We start from the raw sequence: 24,933 nt of genomic DNA, 5'->3' as shown, positions 1-24,933 counted from the left end.
GAATATATCTACATATGATTCTGCAGATTTGTAGTACTGCAAGCTTTCCATTTGTAGTCTGGCACATGTTGTGCAATGTCATTTTTCACTGTGCCACAGCAGTCTGTCCCAGCACCAAGCAAAGTGCAAGCTAGGCACAGCTCAGTCATGTAGCTTGTTGCGGGTCAGCAATGTGTGTAAACAGCTTAAATTTGTTAGTGTTACTCCAAAAAGCTCTGCAGATCTACTAAAGCTCTGCCTGCTTTGCTCTATTCTTCCCTCAGAATGCCGAACCCAGCAGCGAGCACAGCGCTTGTTAAAACCTGCAAAAGTCATCAGATCATCAGAAGGACGCACAGAATGATTGTCTAAAACAAAGTCGGTCCATAGTGAGCACCAAGTGCAAAATGATGTCATTTTGAGTTTTATGGGAGTTTTATGTTTTAAAAGCGTTGGAACAGGGCAACAAGAGGCTAAAAGATTAAGCGGTACTAAAAAGAAACACCTGGAGGAACAATTTAAAATGAATTGTGTTAATCAGCAGCAGGTCAGTAACGTGATTTGGTTTAAAAAGAGTATCTTAGAGAGGCAGAAGTTCTCAGACGTAAAGACGGGCAGAGGTTCACCGTTCTGAAATTCTCTATTCTTTAAATATCTCATCATCTACAGTACATAATATCTTCAAAATAATCTGGAGAAATCTGTGTGTGTGCAAACTATAATACACCATCTGCGAATGGACCTCAGGCGGCACTACCGTCGTCTTCTCTCAGCTAAGTTCAGCTCTGATGGTATGGGGGTGCATTAGTGCTCTGGAACTGCCAGATTGCACATCAGGAAAAGCACCATCAATGCTGAAAGCTATATACAGGTATTAGAGCAACATATGCTCCAATCCAGAAGACGTGTTTTTCAGGGAAAGTCTTGCATACTTAAGCAGGATAATGTTAAAGCGCGTGCTGCATCTATTACAGCAGCGCAGCTCCATAGTGACGATCTGGACTGGCCTGTTGAGCAGCTACAATCACCGAGACAACAATAGGACGACATTCTTCTCCCAAATTCAGCAGCTGGTCTCCTCAGTTCCCAGATGTTTATGCGCTGTTGCTTAAAGAAGACGGGATGCTACACAGTGGTAAACACGAACATGTCACGTTGCTGCCGTCAAACTCAAACAGATTTTTCTTTCTTAAAACGATAAATGTCTTCAGTTTAAATATTTGACAGGTTTTCTATGTTCTTTTTCTGTGTTGTTATTTGGCGATATATAAAAATAAAAATGAACTGAATTGTTCTACTCTGAATAAAATATAGATTTACGAGATTTGAAAATCACTGGATTTTATTTTTTTGCTTACATTTTACACAGTGGCCCAACTTTTTTGGTACTGGAATTGAATTAGGTACATTATTCTTTACATACTTTTCATGTCGGTGTAGAAAATCTAACCCAAAGTGAAAATAGCATCATCAAGTTGTACTCACTAACAAACAAGAAGAAAAACTCTGTGGACTACAGTGGATTTAATTCAGGGTTTGAGCAAAGAAGCAAAACAAAAACAAAACAATGAAGTAAAAGACAGTAAAGCGCTACAGTGAAGCTAAAGGGGACTTCATCCCTCTGTGTGTGATCACACAGTCTACACTATAGTCTGCTGACCTCTCCATAATGAGCATTTTATGAGGCAGTAGGTTACGTCTTTCCTCCTGTCCTCGCTCTTCCACCTGTCAACTTTCTTCCTTCTTTGCCAGCTTACAGACCTGCAGACTTTCCATCGGGATCCCCCTCCAAGCCTCCTTAGGCTCGCCGACTTTTTTTACCCTTGGGATATGCATAAGCGATAGTCACTTTGCAGCCATCTAGCTCGCAGTCCTCCATAGCCTCTTTAGCAGCTTTGCAACTTTCATCGCTGCCAAAGTTCACAAAGCCGAACCTGACGAAAATGAAATGTAAAATGCATCCAAGTGAGAATCGTGAACTCAGTTTAAGCAGTTAACACAGTAAAGAGACAGCTTCGCACTACAGACCTCTTTGAAACGTCTTTCTTATTTACAGTGACTCTTGCGTTGACGGCTCCTTCAAAGACACTTTTGAGCATCTCTGGACTCGTCTTCTCAGCGAGGCCCATGACGATCAGTGTTTTTGACAGGACTAGAAAAGAAACATTTAATAATTTAACGCCGCTGTTTTACTCAAACTGACATCACAAACGCCACACTTCTGTAATCAAGCAGCCAATCTGAAAACATCAAGATAATGAGATGATACCCTTTGCTTTCTCTGGCTTTTCACACGATTCTTCTTTGGCTTCTTTTTTGCCGGCCTCAATATTTTGGGATGACTGCAAGGCCTTTTTATCTGTAAGGAGGTCAGAACATGCAAAGTCCACATTAAATTTACTAAAAAAGAATATTCAAACAGCTTCACTGATTTCACTTACCTTTTTTCCTTTTGTTTTCCACATCAGCTTTAGTGACTCTACAAGCACCTTTTTCTCCTACACAGTTCAAAATCAAAACCCTCTTTTGGATCGTCACTCCTTGTTTTTGCTTCTGTACCTTCCTAGCAATGCTTGTGTTTTTGAACTCCAAAAAGGCAATTCTGTTGAAAAATAAAGACATTTCACTTGTTATAAACAATCTTTAAAAATGCACCTATTATATTAATTTTCAGCTTAATATCTTTAATGTTATCTCTTTGAACTCTCGTAGAAAGCTTTGCCTGATTCCCTTTTAAAAATACCATTAATGATCTAATACTAAGCCTTAGCGCATTCACTAACAGCCTTTATGCTAACCTGGTTCTGATTGGCTCTTCGTCATAAACAAAAGGATTAAACAGCAGGTGGGTGGGGCTTTTGCCATAGCCATTGCAAGAGGACCATATAAGGATATCCCCTCTTGGTGGCGTCATCATACTACGAGTTTAAAGCAGATTCAAGCTTCAACTTTTAGCTCACAGGGATTACTTGTACACATTATGACCTCATCATTAGAATCTCAGCTTTAATATAAACTTCCACCATTCTAACATGAAAGCATAATAGGTCCCCCTTTCAAAGCATAAACAAGTAATGAATGACTTCCTCATCTGACAACTTCCTGTTCAAAACTCTCACCCTTGGGTTGGGCCTTCAGTTCCACCAGGAAACCGGATGGCGATGGCCTTGTGGAAGACCTTCAGAATGTCTTCCTTCGTTACGTTGTAAGGCAAGTTCTTTACAAACAAACATCTGGCATCTCTGGCTGCAAAAATACAGGAAAGTTCCACTTTTTTTAAATATATAAAGCTTATATTACTATTTTGATCCTCACAATGTTTTATATTTTAAACTCACTAAGAAAGTGTTTACAAAGGTTCCTGCTAATGACCATTGCCACAGATTCCTATAGGACTGGAAGGCTCAAGGAACTTCCACATTGGTTTTTCACTACCAGAGGCCAGATCCATCTCTTATACTATGTGACAAATGCACATTCTTAAAGTTCGATAAGAAGTTCATTAATTTAATCAACGCACATTAAACAAATCTATTTGGTCATTTTTACCTTGCTTTTTTAGTTCAGGAGATTTCACCTTCACTTTTTTTGCACTTTTGATCTTTGCTTTGGCGATCTTCATTGGTTTATCGAGCAGCACCTCCCCATTTGATGTCAAGGCTTTAGTCAGGTCCATTTCTGAGAGCAAATCTACAAATGCATGTTTCCTGTAACAGCAGAAAATCACTTTATGTACTTTATGTAGCAGCAATAAATAAATAAATAAAATGAAAATAAAAAAATAAAGCATAAATTAAGAAAACATACTCACCTGGATTGGTCCAATCTGATGTCTTTGAACAGAAGATTTTGTGACATGAGATATTTTTCTAGTGACTCTTTCAGTTCTTCAGAATTTTTAGAGCTGTTGAGGTTTCCAACGAAAAGACAAAATCCTAAAGAGGAATAAAGCAGCGAGATGTGTAAAGGCGTCTTCAGGATCACTGGATATCTTACAAGACAAGCAGTAATGAGTTCATACCATCATTGATGCGCTTTGCTTTCTTTGATGGGGAATCCTCAATGACGGTTTCTGCCTTCCTTTTACCATTTACTGCAAGAGATAGAAAATGTGGTAACCGCCATCGTCCTGGGTTTTGGTCAAGGTTTTTCAGCTTATGGACTTTGTATTCTTGTTTATTTATTTTTTCATCTTCTATTCCTTTAGTAATTTGAGTCCTGATTTTTGGATTAAGTTTACTTTTTTCTTTGATGGAATTTGTGAGGATGTTGTCATTTTCTTTGGACAACCCACCTCACCAATACAGCGGTGCTTTCTTTTTACTAAGGCTACGTCCACACGTACACGGGTATTTTTGAAAACGGAGATTTTCTGTTTTCGTTTTAAAAAATAATCCTGTCCACACGTAAACGCAGAAATGAAGGAAAACGCTGCTAGGAACATGCCAAAGCAGCAGGTGGCGCTATATTCCTATCCGTGTAGAAATGTTGGCCAATCAGAAGTCAATAAGCCTGGGTGGGAAAGCGTAAACAAAGATGGCGCATAGAAGCAGAATGTGTATGCATATGTAAGCATTTAAACACTGCAGAGAGTAAAATTAACTGTATTTTGTCTACGTCCGCCATTGTATATATTCATTTCACCGAAACAATAACGTGACGCACAGTGTGACGTCAAAAGATGCGCACACCTTTGACGCTGCGTTTTCTCCATTTACCTCGTCCACACGTAAATGCAAAAACTGGGTTTCGAAAATATCCACCCTGGCAGGAGTTTTTAAAAATCTCAGTTTTCAGTGACCGAAAACGCCGTTTACATGTGGACAGAAGGCGCAAACGCATAGAAAAATCTGCGTTTTCAAAAATAGCCGGGTACGTGTGGACGTAGCCTAAGTCTGTCTGCAGAGAGTGTATTTGAGTCCTCTCATTTAACGCTATATGGCACAATGAGACAACAAGCAACCAAGAGGAGAGAATAGAATAGAATAGAATAGAATAGAATAGAATAGAATAGAATAGAATAGCCTTTATTGTCATTGTACAGAGTACAACGAAATTGGAGTGCCACTCCCTTGGTGCAAGTTTCAATAATAAATATAAATGTAAAATATAAAAAGTACAAAAAAAACAATCGTAAGTACTCAAACAATAGTATGTACAATATATACAGGATAGCAGCATTAATATAATGACAGAGAGAAACTATAAAAACACAGACAGTAATGAGGGAAAGGGGAACAGGAAGGCAACTAAACACAGCTGCAAATTATCAGGAATTTTTCAAAGGACGTAGATGCTAAACAAAAGAAGTGACTATCAAAAAGAAACAGGAAGTGAGAACTGTAACTAAACAGCAAAACAAAGACAACAGTAAACTTGACATAAAGGAAAGATGCAGAAGTCAGGCAAAGAGGAAATTATGAGACAATAAAACTCTTAATAAAAACAGCAAATTAAACCAACAACTAAGGAAATGTTGCAAGAAAAATTAAATAAACTAAATAAGAACCAAATGAAGATTATTTAAGAATAAACAACCATGAAAAACTCATGTCTGAAACGTCATGTCTGATATCAATTAACAGTACTATTTTACCTTTTTTGTCCAGTGAGCGTGCGTTCACCTTCGCCTTGTCCTCACTTGTGATCTTTACTTTGGTGATTTTCATTGGCTTATCGAGAAGGATCTCTCCATTTAACGCCAACGCTTTCGTCAAGTCCATTTCGGTGGCCAAATCTAGAAAAGCATGTTTCCTACAACAGCACACATTCATATCAGTTATTTCATCTAGCAGCAAAATTTACAAAACACAGAAAATATTTTTTAGGAGGGGCAAAGAAAAGGTTTTGATGTTTTTCTTGTGCATACTTTCATTTTCCACATTGCTAATTTTTGGGGGCTTTTATGAAGTGTTAAATATGCAACTTGTTAACCTGACAAGTTATAATGCACTCTCAACTGTCAGCCTGTCAAAGCAAACACCACATCTGTAGTGCTCTTTCTCAGCATGAAGCCATACTGCTGCTCACTGATCATCACCGCTCTCCTTGACACAGCTCAGGACGAACCGCCTTTCTCCTTATCCATGAACTTACAGCTTAGATTTAACACAGCAGCTACATGCTGAACATTTTTGTCTTTGTGATTTAACCAAAAAGTCGGCTCCCTTTATGAGCAATGACCGTCAGCAAAACTGTTAAGTTACGTTAACACAAAAGATGAATATTGTGCAAATTTTAGGTCAGTTTTGAGAATGCAAATACGTTTCCAAGAAGTCACACAGGACTTTCACAGCAACCTAAAAATAACACTGGAATTTGTCCCACAGTGCAGGAGAAGACCGTTAAATTCAGATCAGGCACATTTGTTGCTTTCACAGGCAAAGAGGTTTTTCATCACACCTTTTAGAGGACTTAACATGAAAAAAACAAATCACATAAACAAAGAAACAAACAGAAACACTCACCTGGATTGGGCTAATTGAATGTCTTGAAACAGAAGGCTTTGCGACATGAAGTATTTTTCTAGTGACACGTTGACTTCTTGATAGGTTTTAGTTTTGTTCAGGTTGCCAACACAAATACGAAATCCTAAAGAAGAATAAAGGGATGAAACATGTGAAGGTGAAGCCTCTCCAGGAATACGAGGTAATGTACAAGATAAAGATGAGTCCTCACCATCGTTGTTCACCTTAGATTTCTTGGATGGGCGATTCTTAACTGCTTTTTGTTTCCCATTTACTGCACAGGACAGAAAGTATTACAGATGTTAAATGGACTTTTCTACTTTAACTGCACTCTAAGAACATTTTTTACCAAAAGCCTCATTCACCCAGTAACACACACACGGTTACTGGGTGAATGGATGCAGTGTGGGCTACTTAGGGTTCAGTATCCAACCCAAGGACACTTCCGACATGAAAACCAGAGGAGGCAGGCAGTGAACCGCCAACTTTATGATTAGCAGACGACCCGCTTTACCTCCTGAGCCACAGCCAATAAAACACAACTACTTCTGCCAGCTAAGGCTTCATGGTCTCTGGAGGGTTTGGTCTTAAACGCCTGTTATCACAATTTTATAGCATGCAATAGCTTTTATCATTTGAAGAATAATATTTATGTCTTTGAAAATACTTTGACAAAGGCTGGGGTCGATTGGGGTCTCTTCATCTAGTAAAAGCAGACCTGCCATCATTTAAAGATGCTGTAAATTAACTGTTGTGACTGGATCTTTTGTGACATCAGTGGAAGGGGTTCGTGTTTCATATCGGAAGCAGCGCTCTAAAAATCTTGTATGAAATGCAACAGATAGACTTTATTATTTTATATTATTACACATGCACACTTCAGAGGAGAAAGGATATTGAAAGATTTTGGTCATGCAGCAGTAACATCCAGTGAACATCCTTACCACAACCAGTCATCTTTTCGGCAGTCATCTGATCGCTTGCATCAAGTGTCGTTTGTGTGTCATCATCCTCTCCTTCCTCATTCTTCTTCTTCCAGGATACAGTTACTGTGGGGGCATTTCCTTTAACTTTTATCACAGTGTCCGTCTGACGATCTGAAAAGATATTTTAATTACTCACACAGCTCAAGTGCAGACACCCTGTGTGACAGTAACTCACCGGCCACCTCAGTGGGTACACCTGCCCAACTGTCCACTAAATATCTAATCAAATATTACATGGCAGCACCGCTGTTGAATTTAGGCAGGTGGACATGATCCAGATGTCCTGCTGAAATGGTAAATGGCCTGTATTTATATAGCGCTTTACTAGTCCCTAAGGACCCCAAAGCGCTTTACATATTGTGGGATTATAATATTATTTTATGCCATGTTAGACCCCTAATTAAAGATTGTGAATTATTATGTAGTTTTAGTTTGCATTATTCTCCTGAATTAGAAGAAGGTGATAACTATTGCATTTGTTAAACTGATTTGCATTACATTAGACTGCTGATTTATTGTGAATGAATGATATTGTTTTATGATGCATTATACTGCTGAGTTATAAGAAATACTGTTCGCAGAAAGTCATCGCCTTATTTGTCTGATTAGAAGAGAACAGAACATACTGGAGTTTTCTGCCCCATCTCAGCAGGAGCAGATAAACAGGGAGCCAAGGTCGTAGCTTAGGCGCTGTGTGAGAGAAAGAATGTGTTTAGGCTTTTATGATTAGGTTATAAGAGGCTATAAGAGTTTGATCAATGCTCCACCATTTTGAGATCTGATGCTGTCTGCGTACGGTGTCCATCTCCCACGCGTGTGATCATTAAAATCATCGTTTGACTCAACCCGGCTGGACCAGTGTTGTTCTTTTGGCTTTTCCTCTTGTATCCATCCCCAATATATTGAATCCGTAACAATATCCAGTCATCCACCCATGATAACAAGATGGCGCGGCCACGTCCAGACGCCTTCCTGACCGCTCCGCTCCGGTTACATTTCACTGTGTGTTATACTTGTATAACTATGCATGTGACAAATAAAGAACCTTGAACCTTGAACCATCCACACACACATTCACACACTGGTGATGGCAGCTACATTGTAGCCACAGCCACCCTGGGGCGCACTGACAGAGGCGAGGCTGCCGGACACTGGCGCCACCGGGCCCTCTGACCACCACCAGTAGGCAATGGGTGAAGTGTCTTGCCCAAGGACACAACGACCGAGACTGTCCAAGCCGGGGCTCAAACCGGCAACCTTCCGATTACAAGGCGAACTCCCAACTCTTGAGCCACGATCGCCCCTCAAATTCAAACCGAGCACCAGAATTGGGAAACGTAAAGTCATCTTAACTTGAAGTTTAAGTGACTTTGAATGTCGCATGATTGCTCATGCCAGATGGGTGGATCTGAGTGGAAACTGCTGATTAATTATTAATTTCCCACATAATCATCACTATGATTACAGAAAATGGTCTGAAAAAGAAAATATCTCTGCGTCAAAATTCCTTGTTGGGGTCAGAGGTCAGAGGAAAATGGCCAGACTGATTTAAGATAATAAGATGGCAACATTAACACAAATAGTCAGTTGTTATAACCAGGAAAATGCCGACGAGCACCTCTGAAAGCACAACATCTTGACACTTGGAGCAGATGGACTACAACAGCAGAAGACCACACTGGGTATCACTCCTGTCAGCTAACAACAGGAAACTGAGGCTACAAGCTCACCAAAAATGGAAAAAATAGAAGTAAGAAAAACATTGCCTGGTCTGATGAATCTCTATTTCTGCAGCAACAGTTAGGTGGAAAGGACGGAGTTTGACATAAACAACATGAAAGCATGGCTCCATCCTCCCTTGTATCAACAATTTCCGGCTGCGGGTGGTAGTTTAATGTTGTTGGGGATAATTTCTTGGCACACTTTGGTACCAGTACCAGAGGACTGTTTAAACACCACAGCCTACTTGAATATTGTTCTGGTCATGTCCATCTCTTTATGACCACAGTGTATCCATCTTTTGATGGCTGCTGTCAGCAGCATAACAAACCATGTCACAAAGCTCAAATCATCTCAAACTGCTTTCTTAAACATGACAGTAATTTCATTGCACTCCCCAAATGGCCTCCACAGTCACCAGATCTCAATCCAAAAGAGCATCTTTGGGATGTTGTAGAACAGGAGATTCACATCAACTGTGCAACTAACAAATCTGCAGCAACTGCGTGATGCTGTCATATCAATATGGACTAAAATCTCTGAGCAATGTATCTATCGCCTTGTTGGATCTGTGCCACAAAACAGTAAGTTAGTTGTGCAGGCAAAACTATACGCCAGTTGTACCTTATAAAGTGTCCGCTGAGATCATAAAGATTGAAGGACTTATAGTTACTAACATTATTCAGCTCAAACAGTTATGTTTACTGTGAATTTCTACATATTAATAGGGATTTACTTGCCAGTGTCAGCTGTGTCCTCTTGTACAACTTTGCTCTGTTTTTTTCTCCGTCTCGTAGCCTGAAACAAACACAACAGTTTCAGTGAACGATTTACCATTTACGTTTACCAAAAACCCAACTTGAAGTCTGTAAATTCCTTTGCGATGTCTGACAAAACACTGTGCTAACGGCAGAGATGTTCGTGTTACTTTTAGCATTTTTATCATTAAAGACAGAAAAATTAACTCTTCCCTAAATAGCTGGCCTTTCTAATGTAATAACGGTATCATATCCGAGTACTCGACTATAATCAGACTCATGTTTTGTACAATTTTAATTATGATAATTCACAAGTTAACCGACTGCTAGCTCCTGAGTTCGCACTGACCCCAAAAAACAACGTGATATAAACGCTTAACACAATGCATTATTATCACATCAAAGCCTGTTTGTGTAAGTTGCACAAATGCGGTATAACTCTTACGTCTGTTTTTGCCATATTAAACCTTTAAATAGCACAAAATCACAGGCTGAAACAATTGTAGCGTCAGTCAGAACCATACACGCGTGCTAGGATGAAAACATCCACATGCTACCGGACTTGAGTACCGTACTGCGCATGCGTACGATGTACTCTACGGATGCCCGCACAGAAACACGCTTTCGGATAAGTTTACGCGGTTTTACGACTACTACTTTCGTTATTCCTTGCTGATAATTAGACTACCGTTTGCGCTACCGCACGGTGAGGGGAGTAGATCCCGGAAACAGAGAAGGTTAGAATAAAGCGGTTAGACAGATTTGGGGATGTTTTTGGAAGCTAATTACTATTTAAATGTCTTCTAGCCAGTTAGCCCTAGCTTAACTTTTGAGTTTGGTGAACTTGTGAAAAGCATTTCGGCTCCAGCCAAACTTTGGACCCATTTTCACTTTTAGCTACAAAAATTTGTGATGCGAATGTTTGCTCTGCTGGAAAATCATGCTGTAGCAATCTGTTGACTCAAACAGGCTGAACTGGAACCCGAGTCCAAAGGTGGAGTTACAGTCCCAACACGAAACCCGGTGCAGATAAGCTACTATCGGATTAAACGAGCAATTCAGGTTGTACACAAGACCACAATGAGTTGATCACAAATGGCGTGGGACAGCACTGAGACAAAATAGGACACACTTTCCCACAATGGGGAGCCACAGGAACGGTTTCAAGAAGGAAAGCTACATTTTGTCGGTGGACGTGGGCACAACGTCAATCAGATGCCACGTCTATGACAAGGAGGCAAAGATCCGAGGATCATGCTCTACAAAGGTATTCAGCTGTTCTGCCTTTTTAATTCCTCACATAAACCACCTACTTGGTAAATTAAATGCAGCATCCACACAAACTTGATCTTTCCCCAGGTTGTGCTCCTCTATCCAGAGGTAGGACATGTGGAGATGGACCCAGATGACCTGTGGAAAGGGTTTATCTCTGTGGTTAAAGGAGCCGTGCAAGGTACATCTGCTCCAATTCCTACTTTTATGTCAATCCGGAGATGTGCCATGAAAAAGTGTTTGTCCCCTTCCTGATTTCTAAGGTTTTTTGTATATTGGTCACACTTGAATCTAAAGATAAACTCTTTTATTTGCCATTGTTGCACTAGGTCAGGGTACCTTGGAAATCTCGTGGATAATGGCTATCACTGTGGTTCAGTGAGTCCCAAAGCCTTAGAAATGGCTTTGTAACCATTTCTAGGCATGTTGTAATACAAGCATAATAGATAAAACACTACCGAAGTTTCCCATAGTTCATTTAGTTTTGTTGTCAAAGAGAAAATTGCGTGCGAAAGATCATATACTGATATTCCAGTTAAGCACACTTGGCTTTTAGATTTTTTTTAATTGTTCTTTTTTTTTAATCATTTACTGCAATGTGAATGTCTTATGTTGGAATTTTTTTAGAAAAACGATCCTTGTCCTTCTTTTTCTCTGCCTAACCGTTTTGTGCTCGTGTTGCTGTCCTGATCATATAGATGCAGGAATACAAATGCACCAGGTAGAGGCCCTTGGGATCTCCACTCAGCGCAGTACCTTCACAACATGGGACAGGTGAATAGCTTTGCTCACATACCTACTTTAGCACATCTTTGAATAATTCATGCCCTACGCTGGCTTTTCCTCTAGCTTGTTTCTCATCTCCTCCTCCGCTTTGACAGGAGAACTGGGGTTCCTTTCCACAACTTCATCAGCTGGCAGGATCAGAGAGCTGCAGACCTGGTGAAGTCCTGGAACAGATCCTGCACCATGAAAGTGAGGCTGCTCCCCATTTCTATCTTTCATGATCTTTAGTCAATAGATTGGACTTTAAAAGGCAAAGGCAGTAAAAAATTTCAAATAAATATGATGTTCCCATGTAAACTCAAAATTCTTTTCAACCAGTGCTGGATGTGCTTTTTGTTTATCCATCTTATTTGTTTGTTTGTTTTTACAAAAATCTCAGGCAATCCATGGTGCAATGAAGGTCCTCTACTTTGTTACCAGGCAGAAACGGTTGCTTGCAGCAAGTCTCATCGTCTTCTCCACTCAGCATGTCACTTTTCGCCTCGTCTGGGTCTTGACACATTACAAACAGGTGCGTGGAAGGGTTAACTAACGGGCTTGTGCTCAAAAGTAGAGTAACACAGTTGCACACATTTGCATGCATAACAACTGGGAACAATGTGGGCCACTGTTTAATTGCAATCAAACAATTCGTTTATGTGTGAAAAATCACAACTAAACGATGAATTCAGGAACAGTGAATGCACTGAAAAGTTGAAGTTCCCTCATATTTGACGGAATATAACAAATCATTCATTACTATTAAGGGTTAGGGTTAGACTCTTACAGTTGTTACCATCAGTATAAGAGAATAAATAACTATTTACCATTTGTAAAGGATTTTCCAACCACTAGTCTGTATGTATTTTTAATACATATTCAAAGTAGATTTGTGGAGTAATAATCAGCTATCTCCTGTGCATGGATAACATCAAGCTGTACAACCGGCATGAGTGAGACATTGACTCATTGATCCTCAGCCTGAATAAGTGTGACTCAGTGGTGTCAGAGTGTGGGAAGGTGATCCACACCAAAAGGTTTTCGAGAATGCAGGATGACAAGCACATAGAACAGCTACAAGTACCCACAGTCCTTTGGGTTCCACAATGAAGATCTAAGACAAGTCATTTAATACTCAACTGTAATATTAAACAGGAGGAGATACACTGATATGTCAAGACACAAAAAACCTGCTCACAATGGACGGAGGTCTCCACCCAAAATCTGACACCCTGAGGCTGTGCAAGTAGCGGAAAGAGGTGAGGCAAGGATTAGACGGTGACGGAGGATGCATGAGTAGGTTAGGAAGATGGTTCCACTTGAGATGAAGAATACTTCAGGCAGTTGAAGAAAGATGATGGTGAGGGAAAGGAGGAGGAAGCATTGTAAAAGACCAAAAGCCTGCATTGGGATGTACCATCGACAGGTAGAGGAAGTGGCTGACATCAAGAAATCCCAGCAGGGGCTAGAAAAATGTTGGCTTTAAGGACAGCACAGAAGCTCTGATAATGGTGGCAGAAGAGCAAACCCTAAGCACCAGATTCTGAGATAAACAGAGAAGTGCCAGTGGCTGAAGGAACAACTGGACCAGATGTGGAAGATACAGTTCAAAATGGTCCCAGTGGTAACACCAGCATCAGGAGCTATAACCCTAAAAGTGGATGAGTGGCTCCAGCAGATTGAGGACACATCAGAGATTTCTGTCCAGAAGAGTAAAGTCCGAGGACAGCTCGGCTAAAGCGGAATTTATGCTTTGCATGTTCACAGTCCACCGCCAATCAGGGGATGGCCCGTCTACCTACAGAGAACTCTGTTGTTAATGGAGGCAGAATACAAAGTATGTGGTATAACTGGTTTGTGGGCTGATTGCTGTGTGCTGTTTGTGGTCCGTCAGCCACCTGCAGGGAAGAGCAAGGTTCAAATATACAAAGCGCTGAAGTCAAACAAAGAGTCCACTGCAGCCACTCTCAAAGCTTCTGTATTATTATTTTTTTTACGTTTTTTTGTGTGTTTGTTCGTTTGGTTGTTTTTTTTATGCTTCTCCCGTTCCCGGTGTACTCCGCTTTCCTGCTCTGGCCCACTTATCAACCAATCAGCATTCAGCATCCAGCGACATGCAGTTAGGATTTTGGAGGACTGCATGGGAGCACGGCTGTGATGGGAGAAAAGCCTTCAGGTCTCGCTGTCCGAACAGAAACGTGTACGCAGACTGACACATTTACAGGAACATAAATTACGCTTGAGATGCTGCGCAGAACCCTCGCTCCCAGCTTGTCCCTCTTAAGAAACACAAACATGCTACGCCCCAGGAGGGAGGTTTTTATTTATGTAAAAATAAACTTGTGTTGATGCCCTTATGAACCAAAGAGTTGATTAATAAAAAAGGAAAGGAGAAGCCTCAGTATTAGATGGCCCACAGCATTCTTCTGTTTTCAGCCTCGTCGTGTTTCTTTCTTCTTTCAGGTTTGTCAAGCAATAGATGAAGGTTACTGCTGCTTTGGGACAATAGACAGCTGGCTCCTGTTTAAACTCACAAAAGGTGGGTTTGCATTGTTTAGCTTGGTTTCCCAGACATCGAGTAAGCCTAGACTAAAAACACTTTTTCTTTTTTTCTTTCCTTTCAGGGGAGAGTTTTTTTTCTAGCTATTCTCGTTTAGTCTCTTGAACTCAGTGACATCTAAAACAAGTTCAGTAATATAAGATTTGTGCAGTGAACTGTGATTTTTGTACAGTTCCTAACAGGATAATAATCCCCAGACAGAATGTCCTTTGTCTTATCAATCCTACTGAGTCACTGATTGGCTGAAATTCCTCAGGAATGTTTCGGCTCACTCCTGGGGAGGAGATTTGGAAAAGTGACAAGCAGCTCGAGTTTTTTGTTAATTAACCTTTCTTTTAGAGAATGATTATATGCATCTCCTAATCTGTTTCAGGACACCTGCATGCCACCGATTACTCTAATGCCAGTTCAACAGGGATTTTCGACTCTTATCAGGTCTGGTGTCAGTCATAATTATTTACTGTTTATTCTGTGGTTGGTTTGAGTTTGTCTTTTTATATCCCTGTAATGTGACTTGTTTCATAGATGTGCTGGAGTGGGTTTCTTTCCTCTCTTGTGTCCCTGCCGCTCTCTATTTTCCCCAAAGTAGAAAATACAGGGTGAGTGGACCATTCGCTTCCAGTTTGTTCATGTTTTAGCAAAAGTCGCTCATATTAATAAACATGATCACATTTGTCTTTGTATTCTATGTTTTTTTTATGTCCCTGCTGAGTCTGAGACATGCTTGTTTTTGTTATTGTTTGTCTTTTTGTTTGATTCAAAGTCTATCTGTCTAAATTTAATGAAACTTTGTGGAGACAGTGAGTATCAATAAAGGAAGAACCTATCAATGTTTAATGCGGTTCCATATGAGACGCTGACTTTGGCAGAGAATCCAAGAGTCCTTCTTTTTATACCTATTTATATATAGATCAATGGGTCCCAACTTTTATCCATGCACAGTGTTATAATATGCAAGGAAGTGGGGGAAAAGAGATTGTGTTCATTTTGTTTCTGTTTTTTCTCTAAAAGATTTTTCTTGAGAAACACTGAGTGTGTGCCACAATCCCACATGATCACATTTAATGTGACTCACATGTTTGCTTTCTTGCAGCTGGTGGAAGCAAACATGTGTGTGCATAAGAAAAATGTATACATTAAAGTTCAAATGCACTGACTGAAAATGTACACTGTCAACAGTCACTTCAATATGTTAGTTAGAGAGTTATAATTAAAGATTCAATTAAACCCAACCTTTGCAATATACAGTAAGCATAAAGCGGAGCATCTCGTTATGTCCTTTGCCTTCAGTTTGCCTTTAGAGTAAAGCTCTGAAAGAGACTGTGAGACGATTCAATTCAATTTGATTTAAATCACAACAGTCACCTCAGGGTGATTTATATTGTAAGGTAGACCCTACAATAGTACATAGAGAGAAAACCCCAGCAATCATATGACCCCTCCCCCCATGAGCAAGCATTTTAGAGACAGTGGGAAGGGAAAACTCCTTTCTAACGAGAAGAAACCTCCAGCAGAGCCAGGCTCAGGGAGGGGCGGCCCCAGCCACGACCGCTTGGGGTGAGAGAAGGAAGCATCGTGATGCATTGTGTCTGATTTCTCCGGTTTCTTGTCTTGACACCACAGCCATGACTTTGGTTCCACAGACCCATCCATCTTTGGCGTGCCCATTCCTATCATGTCAGTGGTGAGTCAACATCTGACCGTCACACAATCTCTTGTCTGCATTGCAAACCTCTAACTGCTTAAACCTGGGATTTCACCACCATTATGTTGTAACAAAGATGTCTTGCAAAGTTAGCTAATCAGCAGCTGATTGCACGTCATCCCTGCACTCTACTTCACTTCCCTTAATTGCAAGTTTTCAACATTCATTGTCATCAAAACTTTCAATTATCTCCTCTGTCCATGTGCCTTAGATGGCAGACCAACAGGCAGCCATGTTTGGAGAGTGCTGCTTTGATGTTGGTGATGTGAAGATCACCATGGGAACAGGCACCTTCATGGACATAAACACTGGGAGCAAACCACATACATCTGTAGCAGGTAAAGAGTCCACACATACATTCATATTCACCCATTCAGGCTAATCATAACCTCTGACCTCTCTTTACAGGTCTGTATCCTCTTGTGGGGTGGAAGATCGGCTCAGAGGTGGTGTACCTGGCAGAGGGAAATGCAGCCGACACAGGGACCGCCATCAAATGGGCACAGAAGCTGGGTGAGCAGTGAGGCGTATAGTGTGAAAACACCACGCAGGACTAATTCATCCATCTTTAAATCATAGTCGGTTTTCCTCTTCCACACTGAACACTGAGCGTGGCAGTGACGGACAGAACCAGGGATTGTGTGTGACACCTGTGTGTGTGCTGTTTCAGAGCTCTTCTCTGATGTCAGAGAGACCAGCACCATGGCTTACAGTGTCAGTGATTCAGATGGAGTGTGTTTTGTTCCTTCCTTCAGCGGCCTGCAGGTCTGTGCACTTTTTGTTTTTCTGCTGTAAGCGTGTGTTTCTTATTACGTGTAGTTTCTTTTAACTCAACACTCATTCATTTCTTTATTTTATTTATCTCTCTGTAACATGGTGTCTCTTTTTTTTTTTGCTGCCCTCCATTGTGAACTCGCCCTTGTAAGTGTTTATGCTGGATGCTAAATGCTTATAGTTAGACACGCAAAAGCTACTTTTCGACAGTAACCCTGCAGGAGCTGCGTAACAGCACGTCTGCTGACCAACAATTTTTGAGCTTGACTTTAAGACACAAAGACCGTTTAGAGACCTTTTTTTTCTTTCATCCTTTCTTTAACGACTGCAGTTTATTAACTGTTGGTGTAAATGTTTTATTAAAGGCTCCTCTGAATGATCCAAAAGCATGCGCTTCCTTCATGGGCCTAAAACCATCTACTACTAAACGCCACCTGGTCCGGGCCATTCTGGAGTCAGTCGCCTTCAGGTGAGGTATTTTCAAAAGATTAAATACTGTGCAAAAGTCTTGAGCTATCACTCATTTGGTAAATATTTTTGCTTCCAAGAGCAAAGAGCAAGTTTCAAAGTTTTTTTTATTGAAAAACTTTGTTTTTTTTTAACTCCTTCTCAGTCCTGTCCTTGTACCCGACCATTTTTAGCCGTGTTTGGAGTTTTTGGTAAGCTGCTTAAAACTGATCTGTAAATCATTCAAGTATTAAAAAGGCACCTAACTCAAGGGAGGAACCAGTGTTGTGTCTACTCATAGCAGACAACTTTGTTAGTAGCAGCTGGTCACAAAAACGCGTAATCTTTTTCAATTTCTGTAGAAGAATCTATGAAAATGTTAAATAACACACTTCTTATATTGGCATCAAATATTTTTGCACCACACAATAACTCCCAAAGAGCTATTAGCTGAAACCTTGGCATATTTTGGAAGAGTGCGCAAGTATATCCTTAGAAATGTTGAGGAAACTGGATAAGTGGAGGACAGAATAAGAAATGTTCGACCTAATAACTATCTAGCAGATACAGTGTATCTGAAAGTCATGTCCTGAAGACATGAGAAAAAAATGTATTTTCAAAAAGGAAGAAAGGCTGAGGTAGGCCAAATTACACAAGTACTGGAGTAAAAATCAGCCACAACAGGTCCGATGGAGTGATGAATGCAAATTTGGCATTTTTGGTTCCAAATGTATGAAGGAGTTCAGGAGAGAGGTGAGTGTCCACAGCCATCTGTAAAACACAGGAGAGACTGTGTCATGGTTTGGGGCTGAATTTCAGACGGTGGAATTAGAGATCTTTAAAAATCTGGAAAGCCTCAGTGGCTTCATTTTCTAACCTGATAATGATCCTTAACACTTGGGAGTTCGCCTTGTAATCGGAAGGTTGCCGGTTCGAGCCCCGGCTTGGACAGTCTCGGTCGTTGTGTCCTTGGGCAAGACACTTCACCCGTTGCCTACTGGTGGTGGTCAGAGGGCTCGGTGGCGCCAGCGTCCGGCAGCCTCGCCTCTGTCAGTCTACCCCAGGGTGGCTGTGGCTACAATGTAGCTTGCCATCACCTGTGTGTGAATGTGTGTGTGAATGGGTGAATGACTGGATATGTAAAGCACTTTGGGGTCCTTAGGGACTAGTAAAGTGCTATATAAATACAGGCCATTTACCATTTATTTATTTGTGGAGAACTGTTCCTGAAGAGTGTTTAAAGAGATTAAAAATTGTGTTGAAGATTAACGGTGGTCAGACTTGCAATCACGCTGGGATTGTACAAACTCTTCTTTTGCCTTAAGAGCTGTATTCTCATGTATGATTGCACCAATTTCCTAGTTTTCGAGTCCAACGTAGTGAAATGAGGGTGGCTCAAGACTATTGCACAGCACTCTAGTTTCCTTATTGCTTTACTGTTTATTCTCATTCATGCTTATTTACATTCTGTTCCAGAAATAAGCAGCTGTATGAGACAATGTTAAGAGAAACCTGTATTCCCATCACAAAGATAAGGTACAGTACTTCTTTTAACTCGTCAGTCTGAAGGTAGTAACTGTACATGCAATAAAAACTCTGTGTGTTGGCATTTAACTCATACAGAGACCAGACACCCGTTTGATATTTTATTTTAGTGTTTGTCTTTTAGCCAACAAACTGGGCGTAACAGAATAGACTCTTGTGTTCTCTGCCTCCACTCATGCAGTTCATTTCTTTATTGACTTTGCATTATGGCTTTATGTTTCCCTGATACTGTTACAGTAAAGTGAAGGAAAATCTAATTGAGTGCTCGGCTCCTTTCTCTCTCAGGGTGGACGGTGGTGTTTCCTCCAATGACTTCGTCATGCAGCTGACCTCAGACTTGTTTGGTAAAAAGATAGCCAGACCCCAGCACCATGAGATGTCATGTCTCGGGGCTGCTTTTGTCGCTGGACTTGAAGTCGGTATGGAAATAAATATTTAAACAGAACAAATATTTGCACTGTAGTCGAATGTTTTGAAGGAGCATTTGATTCACGGCCGTGTGAAGATAAGATGTCTTAGAAATGACGTTGAGCACAAACGGAGTGATCTATCATGCTCTGACACTCTGGTCTTACTTTCACTGTGGTTTTTCTCTAAAAATATTACAGCTCCTGACAGGCCCATTTGAAAAGTTTTGATCAAAAGTCCTATTTTTATTCCTGCTGACTCTGGCAGGAGAGGCAAAAAGCCTTGCTGTTTGTTACATAACCTGTTTTCCATTTAATTATTCACATTATGTAATTAGATTGTTATATATTAGTCAGCATTTAATCAAATCAACCAGAAAATATGGCTGATTTGTTGTGGCTGTTTCATAACAGGCCAGAAGCAGGTGGTGCTGACGACTGAAAAATAAAATGAATCATGAGGAACATGGCTTTTAAGTGGATCAGTCCACAGTGATGTAGATAATTAGATCATTTGTCCAGCATTTATTGCTCTTTTTGCACCACAGCGTACCTTATGCGGTGCTAGATTCTGCATTTATATTTGTGTCGGTGTTGTACGCAGGTTTCTGGAGGACGCGCGAGGAGCTGAAAAAGCTGCAGAGTGCAGACGATGAGTTTTTGCCCCGATGTGCAGACAAGGAGTGCACCGGCAGCCCAAACGGGGAGTACGTCCCCATCCTCCAGAGCTGGGAGAGAGCTCTGCGGCGCTCCATGAATTGGTACAACAAGCCTTGACACTTGAAGCACACACACGGAGAGTCCATGGGGTGACCATGAAGGATGGGGATGTCAGATCTGATGACATTTGAAAGTAAACCGATGATTTTTGTTAATTTTTTTTTTTTTATGTAAGGAAAACATCGTTGCCAGCAGTTACTTAGTCGTCCTAGGGAACATGACAGCAGATTTTTTTTATTTTTCCAAGATCTGTTTTCACAGCCACTTGTTTGTCTGCAAGTTTGCACATAATCTACCTAGCTTCGTTTTTAGAAACTTGTTGAAGAGGTGTAGCACAGTTAAGGAAGGAAACCGTTCTGGACCGCAGCAGGGCATTGATCTTGTCATAGGATACACTCTCCAAGTGCCCCTCTAATGTAAAGCTAAAGGACAAATGCACTGACATGATGCTGCAGCACTGATTAATACAGTTGAAGGCACGCTTGTACTAACTTCACACAGCAGTGCAGGTCAGATCCAAGCCAAAGGATTCCCCAGCCACAGCCTTGAATTGCTGTCCACAAACAGGAGTTGCTGTTCCCTGACTTGATTTCCTCTTCTTGCACACAGCAGCTGGTTTACAAGCACATTTCATTCATTCCAGGATGGACGTCACTGGTGCTGCTTCATATTTCAGTCGGTATTTTTTTTTTTTTTTCCGCAGCGGAAATGAGATTTTTACATTTTCCCACATGGGGGTGCTGACGACCACCTTTTACAGCTTTTTAAAAATCATGAGGTCGCCATAGCAACCGCATGCCAAATGTTCATCAGCAGCTATAGAGTTAAAAGCGTTCATCCCAGATTCACACATGAGCCTCTGTTCATGACACCTCAGACTGCACAAAAGGAAGCCCAGATCCGATATGTGCAGCTTAATGTTTTACTTTTGCAGCAGCTGCCTCCCAATTTTAAATCTGAACGTTGACCTCGTAAAGTCATACATGATGCCTTTTTTTTATTTTTTATTTTTAAATTAATTACTGTGTGATCAACAAATTATATTCAGTGGCTGTATTCAGAGATTTAAATATGACTAGAACAAAAAACGAATTGTATGTGTTTGTTTTTCTGTATGTGGGAATTTGACTGGAGTTAAGTGTTTAATGTTAATTCTATGCTTCCAATTAGTCGATTATATACCTCTCGATTGGCAACAAGAGCTGGAAAAAGTATTAGATTTAACTGTAATAAACACAAAAATGTCTAATTTTGTACTGTTTGATGCTTTGATCTGTTATTTTGTTGCTGTGAGTGAGGTCATAAGGGGTTCAAACCAGTCCATGTCTCATGATTATTCTTTGTTAGTGTGGAGTACAACCATGGGGATGTCATATGATAATGTTTTGACTCGAGTCTTGATCTCGACTTGATGAACTCTGATGACATAGTTTAAAATTCTGATCGCATTATGATGAAGCCCAAATGACTAACTAGATCTAAACTGTGAATGTCTTTCCTGACTTGTTCTGCTCCCCCGTGTGATGATCTGTTCTCTTGCAAAGTGTAATACTGTGCCTAACCCTAAAGTTAACACCAGTTCACGTGTGTGACATGACTTGTACTTCATTCAGTTTCTGAATGGCACGTGTCATTCCAACATGCTAGGGCCTAGCAGATGAATACAATGTGTGTAATTGTAAAAAGATTTGGATGAGAAGCTCTAGCATTTTTGTTGCTGGGGAGGGGCTTCTATTAAAAACCTGAATTATCAGCTGTTGTGGTCGTGGTGATTTGGGTGCCTTGCGCACTCAAGCTGCACAGGTGTCTGTGACACACGGTGAGTGAGTGAGCAGATGCTGCCCGAAAGTGTTTACCTCCACAAGGACTCTGGGGAAATGCTGCTGCCTCATGCCTGAGATTTGGGGGGGGGGGTTTATCAGAAACACAGGCTGCCGGATGAGTCTGGGGATTGAGTCCCATTGATGTGGGCAACCTCGCTGTGAGGGTTGCTATGGCAGCTTGGGGATGGAGTGACTGAGAGAACAAATGGAGTGTGTGTGTGTGTGTGCTCATGGTGCTGGTATGGCGAAGGAGGTGCTAATTGAGTGAGCACAAGGGGGATTTCCTAAACAATGGGAGGATTGTGTGTGTATGTGTGTGTTTGCCAGGAGGAAGAGCAGTCGTGAGTTTTTGTGTACATCATGCGGATCCATGGTCTGCATAACACCACAGCACTACAAATGCTTCTTCTACTGTAACTCGAGCTCAGCTTTCTCACTCAATTCTTATAATTTAATTGCCACTGTGCTTTTCTTGCAATCGAATGTGTGTGTGTGTGTGACAGAGGACTAGCATCAATCAGTGCTGCTGGTGGCTCTCACGCTAATCAGTAAAGTGTGTGTGTGTGTGTGTGTTGTGCCTGAAATCCTGGTGCACCCTTTGCCTTGTAACAAATTCAAGCTGACAGCAGGAACTGTATGTAGTGCGACCACTACTCCAGTCCCCCTCCCCCCGCGTGAACTGAACCCTGCATCAAGGGTCATTATATAACTCCTTTTTTCTCTCCCTCCCTGTGACACACTGGGAGTGTTCAGCAGAGTGTCGGGGGGGCTGGAAGTTAAGCTTTCGGATTTTTGTTTGAGCCCCACTTCTCCCCTTATGCACAGGCATCTAACCTCCTTTCAGTCATCTTCTAGCAAAGCACGGACTGCCAGGACTGCCATAATGAATTAATTAAATACACCATTAAATAATTAATTAAATGTGTCAATAATTAATTAAAATTGGAATTAATTAATTAAATAAATAGTTATGACACATGTAATTAATTAATTGTTGACACATTAAATTAATTATTTATGTATTTCACATTTTAATTAATTATTGACACATTTAATTAATTGACACATTTAATTAATTATTTAATGATATATTTATTTATTTCATTTTGGCAGTCCTGGCGCCTGGCTCTCATCATGAAATAATTTTATCTGTCAGCCTCACCCATCAAACTCAGGGGGCGGGGTTAACGCGGCCCATGCAGCTTCTCTAACATTTGATTGGTTGCCGTGCAAAGTAAGTCAAAACAGGTCGATCCTAGATAATCGATTGCTTGTGTAGACTTGGGGCAGCCAGGTATCCCAGAATGCAGATCAAATCACAGGCAGCAATGGTGGTGGTGTAGTTTTAAAATACCCCGTTTTTCTGTCACCAGCTACACTTTTAACAGTGTTTTAGCCGCGAATGTCGCGCCGTATGTCTGGTCAGGTTGTCAACATAGAACATGTTTGCAAAAGTGCTCAGATGTTTTCAGAGATTTCACTAGCTCTGCTAACAATTAGCATGCAGAGTGCACCCAGGGGGTACGTTAACCGGTTTGTTTACATATTCCACTCTCCGTGTTCCACATGTTGCATTCGCAGATTCTCATTTTCACCGAACGATCGTCTCTTTCCGCCTGGTCTTGTGTCTCTGTGCTTCTGTAACATAAAGAACGAGCTGACATTTTTCTCACGAAACCAGCGATCAGCTCAACAGACCCTCAGTTTACCTGCATGCATCCTCCTCCTCATCTGTCAGCTGTTTAACACCTGCTGCTAATTCAAGAAACACGCCTACGTTACCTGGTGATAGTCACAGTTTAACCGGGCAGCCGGTGCTCGATATAACGCAATGTCAGCGCATTTTTCTGCACAAGATAAGTAAATATAGTGTTTTCCCCGAGCGCAGAGCTGCTGGAGCTTGTTTCCTTACAGAGCACTTTATAGGCGAACCAGCTTCATCAGCGACTGATGTCCAATCACCGGCACACAGCTTTCAAACCTCAGCTGAGTTTTAGCTCTCAGTGGTTAAACGCTGGACTTCATTCACTCAGGTTCTGTCTGTCGGGTCACGTTTACTTCGCTGTTTTATTTACAACTGAGCAAATCGGTTTGGCTGAGGTTAAAGTTACGTTTCATAACTGCATAGTTTCACAGACGTTTAATGGTTCACTGGCACATGTGTTGGACTGAACTATCATCTAAATATCATCTGTTTTTTAATAGTTATTCAACTGTATTCTAAGCACCAGCTGTCTGTTAGAATGTGATTTTTTTTTCTGTCTGTTGGCAGAGGTATAAAAATGCGCAGGAAAATCTGACGTGCATGGCAAACTTCACCTACGATATTTAGGGAGGAATAAACACACATCAAACATAAATGAACCATTTGTCTGTCTCCATAATTGAGAGCATTTTCTCTTATGTCAACTCTCTCTCTCTTTTTTTTTTTTTGCTTTTTCGGTCATGTTATGTTTACCTGTCAAAGGCTTGTTACAAACTATGAAACACATCGTGCAGACTTCTGGATGTTAGAAGAAAACTAATACTGCTCATGAATGAGACTAAAGGCAGGAAGGTGTCCTTTAAAACTAAACATGTTAATAGGACCTCCCTATTTATATCATAGTTTATGATATAGCACGTGTATTTCAGTAATAGCCTGCTGATTTCAGTGTAGTGGTGAACAGTCTCACAGCTCACGTACACTGTAAAAAAAAATCTGTCAAATTTACGGTAAAATACCGGCAGCTGTGGTTGCCAGGAATATACCGTGTAAAAAATGTGGAATCTGTAAAAGACAATACGGTATACTGGTTTTGTAACCCTAATTTTTAAGGTAGACAACGTATTATTTTACCAAAATCATGATAGAAAAAACCAAATATATTTGTCAATTATACAGCAATTTAATGTAAAAAATGCAACTTTCCATAGCTTTTTACGGATATTTGCAGTAAAAAAAAGTAATAATATAATATTTACAGTAATTTGTTGTTAATTTAACAGTAATAGGATAGACCCTAT

At 40.7% G+C, this 24,933-nt stretch overlaps 2 protein-coding genes across 2 annotated transcripts; one reads left to right on the top strand and one right to left on the bottom strand.

Annotated features, from left to right (window-relative positions):
- Positions 1 to 1,357: 1,357 nt before the first annotated feature.
- On the bottom strand, positions 1,358 to 11,298 carry LOC146613701 (nucleolin-like). The gene is made up of 14 exons (XM_085377739.1): positions 11,223 to 11,298; positions 9,892 to 9,949; positions 7,391 to 7,543; positions 6,658 to 6,720; positions 6,447 to 6,570; positions 5,576 to 5,733; positions 4,001 to 4,072; positions 3,791 to 3,914; positions 3,529 to 3,686; positions 3,099 to 3,225; positions 2,421 to 2,581; positions 2,249 to 2,338; positions 2,008 to 2,131; positions 1,358 to 1,913 (listed from the first exon to the last, which is right to left on the bottom strand). Exons 1-14 carry the CDS (start codon positions 11,241 to 11,243, stop codon positions 1,778 to 1,780), a joined length of 1,569 nt encoding a protein of 522 aa, XP_085233865.1. The 5' UTR covers positions 11,244 to 11,298; the 3' UTR covers positions 1,358 to 1,777.
- gk5 (glycerol kinase 5) lies at positions 10,766 to 21,843 on the top strand. Its single transcript, XM_085377738.1, has 16 exons — positions 10,766 to 11,176; positions 11,269 to 11,362; positions 11,880 to 11,955; positions 12,063 to 12,156; positions 12,347 to 12,478; positions 14,410 to 14,485; positions 14,880 to 14,941; positions 15,032 to 15,105; positions 16,130 to 16,190; positions 16,423 to 16,549; positions 16,620 to 16,724; positions 16,882 to 16,976; positions 17,351 to 17,454; positions 18,909 to 18,968; positions 19,263 to 19,396; positions 19,989 to 21,843. Exons 1-16 carry the CDS (start codon positions 11,051 to 11,053, stop codon positions 20,159 to 20,161), a joined length of 1,593 nt encoding a protein of 530 aa, XP_085233864.1. The 5' UTR covers positions 10,766 to 11,050; the 3' UTR covers positions 20,162 to 21,843.
- The last annotated feature ends 3,090 nt before the right edge of the window (positions 21,844 to 24,933 follow it).

Source organism: Diplotaxodon limnothrissa, linkage group LG18 (genome assembly GCF_057381915.1).
Source record: "Diplotaxodon limnothrissa isolate DT_005_m linkage group LG18, D_limnothrissa_male_GT1.1, whole genome shotgun sequence".
Lineage (NCBI taxonomy): Eukaryota > Metazoa > Chordata > Actinopteri > Cichliformes > Cichlidae > Diplotaxodon > Diplotaxodon limnothrissa.
This window is presented reverse-complemented; position numbering and strand designations above follow the sequence as displayed.

Excerpts from the sequence above, each read along its gene's own strand:
- LOC146613701 (XM_085377739.1), bottom strand. The coding sequence starts at position 11,243 with ATGCTGCATTTAATTTACCAA. Across the intron at positions 3,687-3,790 it reads ATCAGATTGGACCAATCCAG|GAAACATGCATTTGTAGATT; the intron begins GTGAGTATGTTT and ends CTGCTGTTACAG. Across the intron at positions 2,132-2,248 it reads AAAGCCAGAGAAAGCAAAGG|TCCTGTCAAAAACACTGATC; the intron begins GTATCATCTCAT and ends TTTCTTTTCTAG.
- gk5 (XM_085377738.1), top strand. The coding sequence starts at position 11,051 with ATGGGGAGCCACAGGAACGGTTTCAAGAAGGAAAGCTACATTTTGTCG. Across the intron at positions 11,177-11,268 it reads GAGGATCATGCTCTACAAAG|GTTGTGCTCCTCTATCCAGA; the intron begins GTATTCAGCTGT and ends ATCTTTCCCCAG. Across the intron at positions 12,157-12,346 it reads ACAGATCCTGCACCATGAAA|GCAATCCATGGTGCAATGAA; the intron begins GTGAGGCTGCTC and ends CAAAAATCTCAG.